The sequence below is a fragment of the Dipodomys spectabilis genome, unplaced genomic scaffold, assembly GCF_019054845.1.
Source record: "Dipodomys spectabilis isolate Male_0828 unplaced genomic scaffold, ASM1905484v1 ptg000069l, whole genome shotgun sequence".
Taxonomy (NCBI): Eukaryota; Metazoa; Chordata; class Mammalia; order Rodentia; family Heteromyidae; genus Dipodomys; species Dipodomys spectabilis.
Window position 1 is genome coordinate 18085784 of NW_024870746.1, and position 17851 is coordinate 18103634.

The 17851-nt window shown below is 39.3% G+C and overlaps 1 protein-coding gene across 3 annotated transcripts in view; it reads right to left on the reverse strand.

Moving 5' to 3' along the window:
• Positions 1–272: 272 nt before the first annotated feature.
• Prox1 (prospero homeobox 1) overlaps positions 273–17851 on the reverse strand; it is a 54092-nt gene continuing 36513 nt past the window's right edge. For 2 of the 3 annotated variants that reach the window (XM_042681926.1, XM_042681925.1), the window contains exon 5: positions 273–5859. In XM_042681926.1, the coding sequence (XP_042537860.1) occupies positions 5674–5859 (186 nt within the window). In that variant the 3' untranslated portion in view covers positions 273–5673. The remainder of the gene's footprint in view (positions 5860–17851) is intronic. The other variant, XM_042681928.1, reaches the window with a different exon arrangement.

Sequence of the window (17851 nt, forward strand, 5' to 3'; positions counted from 1 at the left end):
CCACTCAATGAAACAAAATACTAAAAGGGCTAGAAGCATAGTTCAAGTAGCAGAGCACGTGGCAGCAAGCATAGTGCTGTATGTTTAGTATAGAAAGGAAGGAAAGAAGGAAGGAAGGAAACAGAGAGAGAGAGAGAGAACTGTAATGAAAGGAAAACTCTGAACTGAATATTGATATTATACTCACAATTAGCCAATTGTCTTACAATTTAGTCCAGGCCCAGAATTGAAACATCATGCATTTTTTGACCAAAAAAAGAGATCAGACAGCATGAGCTTGTAATGTATATTTTATTTTGCACAAGCTTGCATATATACTGCACATACATTCAGTTTAAGAGAAAATGGAAGGCACACAAGGCAATTGGACTACTGTATCCTTTAAGTGGTACAAAGCAAAAGGTAAAAGTTTGGAAAATATACAAAAGCTTAAAACACACAAAGTAAAACCCCCTTCCCACCCTCCCCACAACAACTTATGTTTTTTTTTTCCTGTTTTAAAATTTAGTAGCTGCCAAACTATTTTATTTTACTTTTACTTTAAAATCAATTGTCTACTGCACCTTTTTTATTTTCTTTTTAATATGGACAGAGAGTCTCATTGTTTTTTTTATCATATCAATTAATATTACAGTACATCCTTGGTAATACAAAATTGTACACCTTCATCAAATAAATTAGGATAAATTAAACCAATAAATTATGCAAAGTCTTCAGAACAATAGACAATAACAAAAAAAAATCCACAATTGAAATTGCCTCTAGCTAAAAAAAAAAAGAAAATCAAAAATTGACTTTATCAGTTATTGTACTATATTCAAATCAAAGGGTCTTTATTACAAAAAAAGAGCTTCATAATGCTATTTACAACATATTGCTAAATAATATAAAGGCAGTGTTTTGTCACGGTTTATACTATATACAGATGAGAAATGGCTGGGATAATATTGGGAGAAGCCATGATCTTTGATTCTTATAGGTGGCTCTGAGACCAACTCCAAATACTTGTTTTCCCCCTAGTTCTAAATTTGAAGTGGTGATACACAGTTTTCAAATGATCTGTCCACTTGAGTGGAAGAATAGAGTATTTAAAAACCACAGAGTGAAGGTTTTCTCACAAAGGAAGACCAGCCAGTTGGCCTTTCCTGCTCCTGTCAGTTTTGCGCATTTTAGGGGGTGTCCGAGTGGGAGAGGGCTCAGCTGAAAAGACTCAAAGTCCAGACGCTTCTTCATTCTGTCATAGATGCAGAAGAATCATTGTAAGAAGATGTCAAGATCCAATACCAGTTTTGATCCCAGCTCTGAATTCAAGCATTTTAGCTTGAGTTTTATAGATGGTTTACAACCAACAGATCTACAGAAAACAAGCTGCATTTCCTTCAACATAACATATATAAGTGCAAAATAGTAACTGTTTAACTCATGTGGACCAGTTACATTATTTTTTTAGGGGAGCTTTTTGAAAACAATGCTTCTTGTAATTTGCAAACACAGAGCTTGTACCAGAAGGAAACATTTGTACTATTCACACCAATGAATATAATATACATGGCAAAGAGAATTCCCACTGTCCTCATATACACTGTTGCTTTCAGAGAAGTCTGTAAACCACATTTTCTCTGATGAAATTTAGGATTACTTCTGTGAGACCTCCTAATTTGAAAGCTTCTAACTCTTTGAGCTTTGCAACTCAATCTTAACCTGTTTGTATGTAGAGGGAGTGTGTGTGGGGGAACTACTTACTAAACATCTTCATGTACACTGAAAAGAAATTTCATAAATTTACAGAAACTGCATTACCCTTGCCCTGGATATCTGATAAAAGAGACTGTTATCTTTTAAAAGGAGAGAGCAGGATTTTCAAGAATGCTTTCAACTGTCTGTACAGTCACTGTAGTGTTCCTAATAAAGTCAAACAGATGTGAGAATGTCATTATTTATTAAAATCTCATGTCTTACGTAACAACAGCCATAAGGATCAATATTTACATTGCTTTATAAAAGTTCCCCTCTCACTTTAGTGTTTCTGCTTTCTTTTTCTTTTTGTTATTGTTGTTGTTTTAATTCTTTAATGATATTCACCCACATCCCTAGTACAGTAACAACGATTCTGCAAACATAAAACACTTTAATTAAATAATACTCGGAGGCACAAAGCAAATATGTGGGTGAACATTGACTTAAATAACCACTACATTCTAACATCTTCCATGTATTTTTTTAACCATTTAATGTGAAACTCCTCATTAAACAGCCAGAGAGACAGTAAAAATTAAAATGTTTGGTGGCTGCAAATAGAACCTTCTTTTCACAAAACATAACAAATGCCTAAAATAGGTTCTTAAATCTAGAGAGGAAAAGGTAAGCTTTCCACTTCACACGCATATATATGTATATTTTTACATGTGTGTATATGTGTGTATGTGTTCTCATGTTCACACATCTGCACACACATACATAGCACATGGTATGAAATATTGCTTCTATACTACTTTTTATTAGGCTAAGAAAACACAAGATTTGCACCACAGTTACAAAAAATTGGCTTCTACAAGAATTTTCAAAACTCGAATGCTGCTCAAACAATTGAGAAAAAAATAATTTGCGGTATCAAACTGTTCTAAAAATTCTCTTCTTCAAAAACGTATTCTCCCGCTTTGTTTTTAAAAAGACACAAAATATGCATAGCTATCAACATTATGTCAAACAGCCAGAAAAAAGAAAAAGAAAATCTAGTGTTTATTGCAGCTGTAGAAATTGGAAAGAAAGTTAAAAGATGAAATCGAAAGCCACAGAAGGCACAAGAACAATTGTACTTGTGGGAAAAACTAGTATTTTGAAGGATTTTTTAAAATCCCCCCCGCTGGTGCATTTTAAGTCTAGGCACAGACTATTACCTCAAGTGGACATGCAAAAATAATTAGGGTTAGCAGAAAACAAGTGATAAAGTGGAATTTCAACAAGAGACTTTAGACTTTTTTTTTCCTATGTAAACAATTCCTCATCTTTTATAATCTCGCCATTTAAAGTTAACTTTTTCTCATGGATTCAGTTTTCACCTGGTGAGAGTTGAGCTAAGATTTGATGTGATTTTTTTCCTTAAAGAATAACTGTTAAATTGGAGTTTCTAGAGACAGGCTTTTGTCACTTTCCAATGCACTGGGAGGCACAAGATTCTATATTTGTAAAAGGAGGGGGGGCACCCACCAAAAAGCAAAGAGATAGAGTTCTATTTTCAGAACACAGAGAGTTCATTCTCATGTTGCGACTTCTACTTGGAAATATTTTCTATACCTCAGTGAATGGTGATTTTCAGTAGATAGGGGATTTTCAGTAGATAGGTGCATCGGCATTTGGTTATGAGCATTCATAACTCACCTAATTTGTCTACTTAAATTAGAAAGTCAAGGGAAAGTAACACTAAAAATCCACATATATCCCAATTGATATTTCACTTGCTCCAGATTAAGATCATACCTAGCCACCCATCTACCCAGATGAATATGCTACAGCTTTGGCCTTGTACTAAGACCAGGGCAATATTTTGTTGTGAATTCCAGGAACAGCAAACACTCAGTTGTAAACCAACATGACAATGAATGTCATACTTTTCCCCATGAATCAAGTTGAAAGAGTGTGACTAGTGGTCTAGATCACTTCACTATTGTGTGCTGATCGGATTCCTATCTCTTGTTTTTAAAGTATTCTATTCCAATGTATTGATTGTTTGGACTTTAAAAAAAAAAGAAATCCAGAACAACAACAAATTATCTCTTGGTTCTGCATGCATGTATTAGAGGTTGTGAGTTGGGAGATGAGTATGGCCCTAGTTGTGAAGAAAGGGTTGGGACATTAGCCTTGTCCATCCTCCATCTGTGAGGGCCTCTTGAATGAGGCAGAGCATCACAGGACTGCACTGTTATTTAAAGTCAGCAAGTTTAAGGCTTTGTACCAACCATCATTGGGTCCCCAAATTCCTGCCCATCAGCAGAATAACAGAAGTTAAACTATAATGCTCGGCTCAGCTAGTCAGTCACATGGGTCTATTTGCATTCTCCAAAGGCAAGTGTGATGTTTAGAAAAATTCTGTTCTGTGAGTTTTAAATACTAGAGTTGTTACTGTGTCATTTTAGGAGGTGTGTATTAAATTACTTAAGGGGAAGGAAGGGCTTGGAAAACACAGAGTGAACAATGAATTCTTGCTGCATCTGTACACAAAAATCCATCTCAGAAAACAAGTGTGAGTGCAATTCAGATTTTTTGAATGCAAGTGTAGGACATTGTACGTCACTGGAAAACTGATACAAAATAAAAGAAAGGATAAAAGAGGAGAACCATTAAAGAAAGCATAAAATAGCAGCTAGCTTTCTTAGGTGTACTGAAATTGTGTCTTCTGAGATAACCCCAAACTTTCCTATGCTATACACTCTTGTGCATTTTGGTCAATACTAGCTTCTGACTTAGAAGAGATATTAGCAGTTGCTTGACAATGTTCTATCTAAAATGAAGAAACATTTAGACGGTCCCCACTGTGGTCACCCATCAACATAGTGTGGAATTGTATATGCAAATAGGTCATTCTCACACATGCTCCTCTTCATCCCCTAATGAAGATCAAATCCCATACCAGCTGTCAACAAACTTCCAGTGTAGCCAAGGATTTGATGGTCAATTGGGATTGCTTTTATTCCTTACTGTAGAAAGGTATTCAGAAATTAGTGTTTTAGGAAAAGAGTGTTAATTAAACAGACATGATAATCCTTTTAAGCATATAAACAAACTGGAGCCAAGAGTCACCTTGCAACTTATGTGCCTTTCAATATCTGAAGCAAAATAAATAGAAATGATTACAAGTTATAGAGTTTTCTCTATGACAACGGATCTAAGCTCATTTATTATAAAGAACCTGCTATAAAGTACACATGGGGAGCTAGAGGACCATGTATAAGTTTCTGGTCTCATCTTCAGTTTTGTAAAACAATTGCTTTGCCTTTGTTAGGAACCAGTTAGATCAGGAGAACCTACTGTTAGGTTCTCTTAGGAAAAGCTTGATAGTGGTGATTTTTCTTTTAAAATTTGGTCTTTTAGGGTATTTTTAAAAAAGTGAGCTGCTCATCTGCCCTCAGCAATAGTTTTAAACATATTAAGAAATATTACTTAATGAATCCAAACCAAACAAAGTTTTTAAGTGTATGAAGTGGTTCCATTGAATTTTCAGACTTTCAGACCTGCTTAACAGTAAAAGCAAGAGACACATCACCATCTGTAGAGTTGGGCTCTGTCACGGATTTGCCTCCACCTCTCATTATTACAATATGCCATTAATCAAGCAGATGCATCTTGAACAAATGCCCTTCCTTGCAAAGAGAAACTTTACACATGCCAACATTCTTCTCTTTTTTTTTCCCTGAAAATCAATCCTAGGTTAAGTCTTCAAATGTTAAGGGCCTTGGGCAAAAGTAAACTAAAGGTAGAAAGAAGAGAACCATCCCTTTGTAATGGAAAACCAAAGGAAATGAGAGAAAGTTGATGAGGAGGAATTACCAGCTGATTTCATAACATATCCATGCCTCCCACACACATATATCTGAAATCAAAATCTCAACACATACAAGTTGGACATCCAAAGAGGACTGCTACTATTCATACATTCAGAAAGAGTTGTTGAAATTTCTACTCATGAAGCAGCTCTTGTAGGCAGTTCGGGGATTTGAAAATCTCAGGGACTTCACTATCCAGCTTGCAGATGACCTTGTAGATGGCCTTCTTCCAGGAAGGATCAACATCTTTGCCTGCGATAATGGCATTGAAAAACTCCCGTAATGTGATCTGCGCAACTTCCAGGAATCTCTCTGGAACCTGCTGATACAAGGAGACAATGGCATTAATAAAGTTTTCAGTTTCAAGTCTGTAGTTCTTCAAAGGAAACTGAGCTAAGTTCATTCTTTGAGAAAAGGGCTTACATGACACCTGCATTTTCTAAAAATGGCCAGCCTCTATTCTCTTATGTAAAGTTGTTATATATAGCACCATTGTTGTGGGGGTTGACAGCTTCATAAAGTTGAAAAAGAGGCTTGTACAAAGAAGACATGACAACTTATTGAACAACAAGGAGTTCGTCGTGAACATTAGGATGGAGAAAGGGGACCCAATATTTGGGATTCCCCACAGATCCATTTTCAGATTTTAATTCGTATTGCCTGACAATTGCCATTGTGAAAAGAAAATGTGCTCTCAAATAGAACAATAAATAATTGAGCATCTATATAAATGAAACCCACACAGTCAATGAAGAAAATCTAAAAATCTGTTTCCTGTTTTTATTAGAAAACTGCTCACTTGAAAACTCAGTTGTATATTAATCTGTACTATAAGACACTCAACATACAAAAAATGAGTAAGATAATGGCATCAATCCAAAATCAGGAAATATCAAAGTTAATGCTAAGCTACTACACCAGAAGCTATTTTACTCAGAGAGGAGAATTGTTCCACTGAAGAATGATTTATAATCACCCAAACAGATAATTACTACAAATAACATTTATGGAGTGCTCAGTATGTGTGAGGCACAATGCCACATGATGAATTTGAATGTTATTCCACTATCCCAACCTCTATACAAGGGTGATTTATCCCAATTATACTATATGAAAATCAAAGCGGGCGGGGGGCGGGGGGGAAGGGGGAAGAGAGGGGCAGGTGGCTCACACCTTTAATCCTAGCTACTCAGAAGGCTGAGATCTAAGGATCAAGGTTGGAAGCCAACCTGGGAAGACAAATCTGAGAGACTCTTATCTCCAATCAACCAGCAAAGAGCTGGAAATGGAGATGTGGCTCAAGTGGTAGAGCACTAGCCTTGAGTGAAAAAGAGCATGAGGCCTTGAGCTCAAGCTCCAGTACTGGCAAAAAAAAAATAAACAAACAAATAAACAAAACTCCTGTTTTTCCATCCCTATTTGTTAAACTTTCTCTTCCATAGCAATTGAGTGTGTGTGTGTGTGTGTGTGTGTGTGTGTGTTCTCTGAGTTTCTGGTTTACTATTCTGGCATCTTGGCTAGGAGAAGGGGTAACTATTGATATTCTTAGTATTCTTTGTAAGTTACTCATATGGGGCATTGTATAGTCTACATCTCTTCATGCCAATATAATGGACTCAGCATCATTTCAAGTACACATTGACACTCACTACATTTCTTTTGGTGGGGTACTTCTACATTAGAAACATTTTACTTTCACATGAGGTGCAGATGTAGGAAGAGACAAGAGTACTATAGTTGTACTTGTAGCTACATCTGTCTACATATATGTAACAGATGAAAGATTTTCATCTCCATTCAGACATGTCACTTGCCAAAATCAAGGGGAAGTATGGCCATGTTACCCATGCTCAGTCTCTTTCTCCCTACGTTGGCTCTACTGGTGCAGTAGAAAGCAACTGGTAAAGAAAAACTAAAACAAACGAAGTTTGTTGCTCTCAGTAGCAATGTGCTTTTTAGGAAAATCTAGTAACTCCCCAGAAACAAACAAAAGTCTCCTTTTGGAGTCTAGAAAAAGGGAGAATTTTGAACAATCGCTCAGATCACATTGACATTTGTCCATCTGTCCAGTCATTTTCCAATGTTTCCTGGGAAATCACCAGAGCCTTGGCTCCCATAGAGGTGAGAACTATCAGTTCCAGCTGTGATCTCATCTGGAGAGTTCAACATCACCCTTGGTGACTTTCCCTTAAAGTCTCTATAGACACATGGGGACTTGCTGGGGGAGTGCTTAGCCCTCCCACGCACTTTATCCAAATGAAAAGGTATTCAGGTATTTTGGAGTATTCTTTCCTGCTCCTCCCAAAGATAATCCTCCACATTTTATCAAATGAGCATTGCTGAGAGAGGGAATCTGGCTGAAGCACAGTTAGGCAGAATAACTACCCACTCTTAACTACTTGTTTTGGGAGCTGTTAGCCAAATGCTACAGAAACGTAACTGTCGACATTTATTGAAACAAACATTTCAAGAAGTGTGGTTGTCATTGACCTTTGGCAACAGGCCTCCACGAAACTTTGCAGCATGGCAGAGAGCTTTGAAGGAAGAATGATGTGGGCAGAGGCTTCAAAGAAAGCCGGAAGTCAGGAAGCCTTGCCCACCCCAAGCCCCACCCACAGCAAGTCATGTGACCTAGGAATCAGGGAAGGAGGACCTTGTGGAGAGTGTCAAAGTAGGGAGAATCATCTAGAAGAGCACAAGTCTCAGAGGAAGGAGGGTGGTTGTGGGATTTGCATGAGAACATAGAGATTCTTTTGGAGGTGGTGTGTACTTGGCCACATAAATTTATAATTCACCATTCTTGTTGTTTGAGTGGTTTGCCTCCTGTTTTAAACATTCATTTCGTATGGTCTTCATTGTGGGCTGCCTTAGGATATCTTTGTATCTGTGTCTTGATGTTTAACTTTTTACCTATTCACAGGTAGCTGTAATTACCTTTCCATAACGTGTTGTTAGATAAGGGGTCACAGTTTTTATTCCGTGTTCACCCATTGTGCTCAAGAGTCTTTTGGGGAAGGGCTGGGAAGGTGGCTCAGTGGTAGAGCGCTTGCCTTGCATGCCTGAGGCCCTGGGTTTGATTCCTCAGCACAATATAAGCAAAAAGAAAAAAAAAAAGTCTTTTGGGGAAAACCATATGATAAACAGAATAGTTGATGATGGGACTTCACCTTTTGCTCTTAGTCAGATTGCTCTGGTGTCACACTTATATTCTCCCTCAATACTTAAAAAAAAGAAGCTTAAAATGATAAAATAAGAGAATTGAAAGTCAGCAGAGATCTCAGAAAGCATCATTTTAAGGATGTAAAAATGATGAGATTCTCTGAGATGAAGAAATTATTCAAAAGACTTATATAAATACACGTACCTCCATTAAACTGTGCTGGCTCCCTTCTTAATGTCTTATTTTTTTGGGGGGGAGGGTCAGTCATGGGGCTTGAACTGGGGGCCTGGCTGCTGTCCCTGAGCTCAAGGCTAGCACTCTACTACTTTGAGCCACAGTGCCCCTTAAAGTTTTCTGGGGTTAATTGGAGATAAGAATCTCATGGACTTTCCTGCTTGGGGTAGTTTTGAACAATGATCCTCAGATTTCAGCCTCCTGAGTGGCTAGGATTAAGATTGTAGGTATGAGCCGCCAGCACCTGGTTTAATGCCTTTTTTTGCCACTTGGGCTTTTCCAACGTATCATATCTTGGGGAATTTGTGAATCTGTAACAGAGAAAAAAAACGACTTCCAAGGAGCTAGTAGCTTCAAGAAAAATGGAAATGGTGTAACCAATTCCCAGCAAGAAGCTTTGGTTGCCTGTTTAGGATTGAAAATGGATGAATTCTTTATGCAAATGAAATTCTCTGCCAATTTAGTACTTGCTCTAAAGCAAAACTCAAACAAAATGGACTAGGCTAGGTAAAAGAACTTTATAATGAGATCCTCTAATACTGGAGCATCTCAGCTTCTTTTTTTGGTGGCTCCAAAGGTACCGTGCCAGGTAGCAACTAATCTTCCAAGAGGATGCCAGTGACTTTCCTCCACAGGTTGAAACCTCACCCATGAAAACAGGCACCCTCTGCTCTCTACATGAAAACTTTCCCACCTTCATTTACTAGAGCATGGGAGAGGCCCTCCTCGCATTTCAGGGGGGTCATCTTAGAACTCAGGGTTATGGTCATGATCTTACCCATATTTTTCTGCACCTCCTCATATCTAATAGCTTTCCAATCATTAATAAACATCTGCAGAAAATCCCTTAGTGACAAATAATCCCTTATCTAGGTTTCTTTTAATAGAACCCAACAATCTGCAGAATGAACCCTACAGTCTATCTCCTCAGCATCAGGTGGCAACAGTCAATCAAGCCACTGGAATGCAAGACAATGAAGGCTGCTGGGGGTGGGGGCAGGAGGGGGAAGGCTGTGCCTTTGGACATGCCACAGGGGGGAAAAAAAAACAAAAGGCTTCCAAAGCCTCTGGCTCAAACTCTCAGGCTATTGTGGGAGCTGCTTTGCCCAGGCGTTCTTCAGGAGGGGAGAGTGGAAACTTTGCTTTGATAAAAAGCCATCCCAATATAGGAACCTCACCCCCAAATAGTCTTGCCTTGACATTTGGAGAATAGGCTTGTGACGAGGTACTTGAGTACATGCAAAAGGGGCCGGCCAACAGCATCTACCAGTTTCACCACAATTGTTTGTACTCAAGATTCCTCAGGCCTTGAAGTCTTCAGGGAAATGAGAGAAAGACATTTCAAGTTTGCTAAGTCCACAGCTGGGTTGCAGGCACACACACTGTGCTGGCTTGAGTGGCTATTCTGCTATATTAATTATTATTATTATTATTATCTTAAATCAGAATGAGTGGCAAAGACTTTTTTTCTCCCTGTCTTTCTCTTCCTCTTCCCAGTTGCTTTACCTTCAAGGATGATTTGTTTTATTAAACTGACTGTCCCTAGCCTCTGCAGTACATAATAAAAGCCTGACATAGCAGGCTGCCTGCCTTCTGTGTCCTGCAGATACTCATCATAAGTGTCAGGACATACCAAGGTTAGCGGTCACTGGAAGTGTGCTTGCTGGCCCAAACCTTGCCAAACGCTCTTGGCAGCTGAATGAATGTCACAGAGAATAGAAGGGGAATTACAAAGGTTAAAAAGAAGACAGGCTCTCCTATTTTCTGGAGACAGAGCAGCTGATTTTTCACACCTCTGATACATCCATAAGCTCATTCATCAGCCTCTTGCGGGGGACCGTAACCTTGCCCTTTGCACAGGTCTCCATGGACACCCCTCCATCCTTGATCCCCTTTAAGATCTGGCTGACTGGCCTTGATTCATCATTGAAATCATCTTCAATGAAATGGATAGCAAATAAATGTGCATCACCTCTCTCCTCAGCCCTTCCCAGTAACCACAGCTCAAATGGCCTATTAAGTTTATCAATAGATTCCAATCTTATCAAGGGAAATCATCTTTATAGTTCATCTTTGGGGCTCATTTTTCTCCCCCTCTCAAACTTCTTCTAACAGAAAAATGGAGATGGATGCATATGTACGATCAGAACTGGCTATGAGATGTAAAAGTCAAATCCTGCCTAGCATCTTGGTGAATTAGTTTGTGTGTGGGTTTTCTTTTCTTCCTCCTCCTCCACTTTTTTTTTAATACTATGAAAGGGCAATAAAATGCTGACTGTAAGAAGACAATGTCAAGGAGAAAAGGGTACTGGTATTTTGGATACTCTTCACTGCTCGCCTTGGAGAGAGAGTTATTCTTGTCACAAGCCCTTTTGTCTGCATCTGCTGACGGCTTGCCTGTAGCCAGCAGCATACTTTAACTGTTTTGTCACCTCCTAACATCACATGCATCAGCTGTTGGGCTTTTGTTACGGGTATTGTAGAACTAATCCGCTGTGGCTGTTCTACTGTGCAGTAAATAAAACAGAAAACGGGCTTCTCAGACTATTCTGCATGAATATTTCACATGGCTTTTACAACTCTGATTCACAAAATCAAATAAATAAATAACTCCCCACCCCCTCCCCATGCACTGAAACAAAACCCCTCAAACTAGCCCAGATGCCTCTAAGTCAGCCCACACTGAAGGCCTGGATGGGGAGCCTTCCAACCAATTGTTTCAGTGAAGTTGAAAGAACAGAGTTCTCAACTTCAGTACCTGGAATTTGTATTTGTGATCAGAGGGAAACACATCGAATGCTTGAAACTAGCTCTGACATCTGCAGACCCACTGGTTTTGCTCTGGACTTTAAGTGTGGGGTGTGTGTGTGTGTGTGTGTGTGTGTGTGTAAAGCCATCCGAAATACACAGTGTTTTCTTATTAAACTATTTTGATTGCTTCCATCTCCATTTTCTTCCCTTTAACTCATCTGAAAGGGGTTAAAGAAAGATGCTTGTACATTGCGTTCATCCTAAGCGCCTGTCTCAACATGCTTAACTTATATAGGAGCCTAGAAGAGAAAATCAAACTCTACTGTGGGGTTTTTCAAAACTGAATTCATATTGTGAGCTCTCTGGCATGGTGAACAATGTCTCAAGCAAAGCTAGCAAGGTATTTTTTTTTGGTTGACTTCTAAGTGTCTATGGAACAGTTCAAAGGAAAAAGGACATCTACCCGCGTGTGCATATACACTTGTACACTATGATCCTAGGGAAAGAAGCAAACAGTTGAAGTACTTTCCCAAGCATTCATTCACCCCAGTGTGCACATGATTCCTCTAAACAAACTCGCCCAGCCCTGCTGTTTGGTAAGTAAATATTGATGAAGGAGAGCCCTATCTCCTGACAGCAGTGGCACAAGCAGGGGACTGCACTGCGGACAGAGAGGACTTAAATGGATAAACTCAGATGCTTTAGTAACTCTTCATAGTGATTATCAGATGAAGAGACAAGAACAGATACCTTATTACTGCTCTTTGCCCACCCCTGCCAGAGGCAGAAAAGAGGAATCAGGGAGCTATGAAATATGGTCACAAGATTCTTTGCAATTGTGCATGCATTTATCTGTGGTACAGCTAGGACTCACTGGCCCTTAGAAGCAGAGACACAATGAAAGGAGGAGGATTCGCTTCCAATGCCCTTTCTATACAAAGAAGGATCAGGTGGGAAAGCAAATAGAAACATGCCTCAAATGGTATAAAATAGCATTCAGATTTAAGGTTGTGGTTTACACCTTTAAGAAGGACTTTAATTCCTGGTAAGCACTTCATAGTGGTTCATAAACGTGTGCTAGGCATTGTCTGGGAGATACTTTAAGGTTTGCTTAGACTATTTTATTGGCTGAGTCAAACAGATTGAGAAAATTGCTTCAAAGTTTTCTTTTGCTCATTTCATAATTTTATGACTCAGATTCCTGCTTTTCTGCAGTGTTGGTAAGCTGAATGGATGTATATACTTCCCTGGGAAAGCGAGTTTTAAAATCATCTTTAGGGATTAGTTTTTGTATATTAAACACTGAACTCCACAGTCAAAGAGCAAGGTGTTATATTTAGAGTTCCTACCAAGTGACTAACTGGCATTTGAATTTTATTAGGATGCTCTAACCTATGTTTGGAAAGACTAGCATTGTCCAGGAGTACTGGCTGTGAAGCTGTGTTCAACTGCCTGCACAGTTACACCAAATCAGACAGGGAAAGATTCTTCACAACTAAAATCTCTCTCCCTCCCATGCTCCAGGGGACTTTCAGCCTTCACAAACTTTAGAGGATTCAATTAATTTAATACCCATGCAGTTTAGGGTGCCAAATACAGACACAATTCTTAATCATATGTTTTGCTATTTAAATACCTGAAGACCAAATGCTTATAGGAAGTGGTTATAGTCCAAGGTTGTCTTTAAACAACACATACACACACACACACACACACACACACACACACACACACACACACACACACACACACACACACACACACACACACACACACACACACACACACACACACACACACACACACACACACACACCTAAAACTAAGTTACCTTGGTCTAAGCAAAGGAACACATGCCAGTAACAGTCTATGTCTTTCTTTCTTTCCTTCCTTCCTTTTCTCTCTTCCTTCCTTCCTTTCTTTCTCTCTTTCTTCCTTTCTTTCTCTTTCTTTCTTTCTTTTCTTCCTTCCTTCTGTCTTTCTTTCTTTCTTCCTTTCTTTCTGTCTGTCTGTCTGTCTTTGTCTTTCTGTCTTTCTTTCCTTTCTTTCTTTCCTTTCTGTCTGTCTGTCTTTCTTTCTTCCTTCCTTTCTTTCTTTTTTGTTTCTTTCTTTCTTTCACAAAGCTTCAAAAGAACAATGTTCTGTTGAGCAAAATTCAGTAGCATTCTGTAAACATTAATTTAAGGAAATCAATAGACTCAGTGAGCTAAAGCCATATTGCAAGATAAACTGGCCAGAGTGGCACTTTGTCAAATAGATTTTCGTTTTCTCTGCTAGATAAAGACAGTTTCAAAATGGGGAAAACGTGTTGCAACCAAGGTTTGAAAAGCATGTGGCCTTCAAACAGTGTGCCTGTTCCTGCTACAAAGCTGGATAAACATACTTTAAAAATGATAAGATTGGCTTAGAATTGATTTGGCTTTCAAATTTTACATATAGTAGATTTTGCGGTGGTCTCATAGGAAAAGATTCCCACTAAATGTCCTGGATATGCTCTTAAAAGAAAGGGGTTAAATTGCAGGAAGAGGGAGAGAGAAAGGGAGAGGGAGGGGGAGAGGGAAAGAATGCAGACAGTTTCAGTTGATGTTTGACTTTGAAAAAGAAAGAAATCTTTATTCATGCTGACCTGATGGGCAAGAGGTCTCCTTGCCAAAACCTGAAAGCCAAACTCTCCAGTGAGTTTGGGATCACAGGTTTGAGCTGGTAGAAGCGGCTCAGTTTATGCTTCCCAGGAAGAGGAAGGGGTTGTGGGAGAGCAAACCCAGGCCAGGGCTGGTGAAGGAACTGGAGTTACGATCCCCACCCAGATCCTCAAGACTACTCTAAACCAGGTGGAAAGAGCTGCAAAGATCATGAGAAAAGGTGACAAAAGGAAAGTATGTCTCCCTGGGTGTGTTTCCACAGTAGGGATCTACACTGAACTCGTGGCTGTTCTGGGCTGGACCGTTTGACTTCTTCCAATGCCATCCCAGCCCTTAAATGCTGGTAGAGTCACAACCAGAGAGACCCTGGTAGACATGGCCAACTGGAGGCAAGGTAACAAAAAGATAGGAACAGTCACCTGGAAAGTGCCAAGTTTCCAAGGAAAGCTAAGGACCTAATGTGGATGGAAAAGTGAAACTCTGTGGGAAAGGACCACAGCACCTGGACTTGGGTCTACAGGTGTGGGAGGGGGGGGAGTAGGGTCTGCAGGTGGGAGTAGCCACACCCCTAACCTGGATATCTCTGGGAATAGCATGTGTGAAGGGTAGAGACAAAGTCTAGGTACTTTTCTTTGATTCTTCACCTGAGTTTAAGTCTTTGCCTTTAAAAGTGGGTATGGAGAAAAGCCAGAGATCACAGTATAATTTGTACACCTTTAAGATGTTGATAACTCACGTATCATGAAAAATACCTATAATTACACACAGCATGCCAGGGTTAAGCCTTTTGAATTATTGTGACTGTCATATCCTAGAGTAGAATGTCTTCATCTCAACTTGTTAATAAATTGTAATATGTTTTCAACTATCATGTAAACACATCATCCATTCTGCATTCCAATATGAAAATAAATAAAATCATCTTTTCCATAGTCCCCCAAAAGGTGGTACCACAGAATGACAAATGCAGCTGCTTGAAGCAGCTACTTTATGTGTTTATGCATGGATGTCCTGCTGTTCTATGTGCTAGGAAACAATGATTCCGTGTTGTTAGTTGACATAGAGTACATTTTTATTCTTTCTCAACTTCTGTGCAAATCTCAAAGACTGACTCCAAATGTAAACCGACCAACCAACAAATAAAAACATTCAAAGCAAAAGCATCTCAAACTAAAATTGAGTACCCCCTTCTGTCTCTTCGAGATACTACACAGAATTCTAAGCTTTTAGAAACAACCAGAAGCACCCTTCTGTGATGGCAAAAGAGAGGCTGTTGAAGTAAGATCTAGACCAAAGATCTACTTTACTGAACACGCATAGGATTTTTGGAACCTCATTCCACAAGAAGGAGAGACATTTAGCTAGTAGTCAGCATACTTTGTCTCTAAAGGGCTAGATAATACCTACATTGGCATTGTGGGCCACATCAAGTCTCAATTGTATATTCTTTTTTTCACAACTATTTAAAAATACAAAAGCCATTCTTAACACCAGAGAGGCCTTAAAACAAAACAAAACAAAACAAAAACAAAAGGACTGAGGGTCAGATCTGGCCTACAAGCTATAGTTTGCCAACCCCTGCTCTTAGCCAAATTTGAGGGCTCCCAACTTTTCTAAAAGCCTAATGTTCTTTCATTGTGCAGTAATCCTGCGGGCCTTGCTGGGTCAGCACACCAGTTGTTCTTGTGGGGGAGCTGGGACGGACTTGCCTGAATTCAACCTGTGATGTCAAGTCCTTTCTCATCTGCAGTGAAGGCTGTCCATGTCATTGGGAACAGAGTTAATAAAGCACACATAGGGATGTCGAGGGATGGACTTACCTCCTTTTCATTAGTTTACCTGCTAGTAAATATTCAGATGTGCTAAGTGGGAAAACCCTGCTTCACAAGGCATCTCCCCAGTCAGCTCCATACTCAAATGGAAAAATAAGCGCCGTGGTCAGTATACTAGTTAATGATCAGTAGACCTTACATGGAAGCTGTCCATGTAATTCTGTGCCAATGATGTCTGACAAGAAGCTGAATATCTCTTGAAGTTTAGTTTCTACTACACTTGCTAGCTGAGGTGGTAAACACCAATAGGGTCAAACCTGATACCATTTTGGGATGGGACATTATCCAAGAACAACATGGCATAAATGCTCCAATATTGTGTGAAGGGAAGCCGGGGCACAGATAATCCACAGGTACTCCTGTTTCATTGGAGAATGCATTACGTGATTGTTTTCTGCAAGAGCTTTCTCTTCATAATTAAGCTTTGCTTAGGCCAATATTAAAATGGGTTTGTGTGCTCTGTATTCTGTTGATGGAGTAATGTGAGTAAGGAGCTTAGGGAGTTGCCAATAGGAGGTGGGGTTCAGGCAGGATGACCAGAACAGCATTGCTCATAGTAAGCACCCGAGAGAGCCCTTGTGATACTGATGGTAATCAAGCAGAACTTCAGAGAGCGGAGAGGATCATGGGGGACACTGGTACTCTGCTGGAAATAATTTATGGCATCCCAAATAATCCCTGGGCCTTTTTTTGTGGGGGAGGGGATGTGATGAGGATTATTAGCTTCAAACCCATCCCTTGGTTTTGACTACAAAAATCTTCATTCTGTCAGAGAAATTTCATTTTGTATATCAAGGGAAATCTGTTGGTCTCTCCTTCACAACTACCCTTGGCAAAACTAAAAATGGAATGCACAATGCATTCTCCATATTCACGGGTTCTGTATTCATAGATATCATCAATATCAAATCAGAAAGATTTAGAAAACATTTCGACTGTGCTGAATTCATGTCTATCCTTTCCCCCTTGTCATTATTACCTAAACAAAACAGTATGGCAAGTGTTTATATGGCTTTCACGTTATGTTAGGTATTATGTATAATCTGGCAATGACAAAGTATACAGGAAGATGTACATAAATTGTATGCAAACATTACACCATTTTATATAAGGGACTAATAATCGTAGGAGGATGATCTCAAGAACCAATCCTATGACTGTATTTCAAAAGGTACATGAGGGCTTCTGAAGAGCTTGAAGATTACTATTTGCAAGAAAGATACATCATTTGAAAAGGCAGAGAGAGAGAGACACCAGAATGGACTTGGGAATTTGCAGATATCTTGAGATCCCTACTAACATCTACTAGGGCTTGAAGTTCTGTATACGGCGTGAGTTGGGATCTGAGGTGCTATTAGTATCTAAAGCTGGTGCTGCTGAAAGGCAATTTCAGAAGTCTATGTGTGAATTTATCCTGTATACCTTCAGGTCATTGAAAGTGACTGATCTTTGCAAATAGTGTCTATATCAAGGAAATGCACTGGCATTGAAACCATACACTTTCATCTTCTTCTACTTAACTTCAGCATCTGGTCATTTTTCTGCCTTCATCCCTGCCTAATCCTTAGTGAATAGATTACCTTTCCCTAACAGTCACCTTTAGTACAAGACTTGAATTTGAAAAGAAGAGGAAGAAAAAAAGAAGTAAAATAAAGGAAGAGATATGGGGTGTACTAAACTTGATATGAAAAG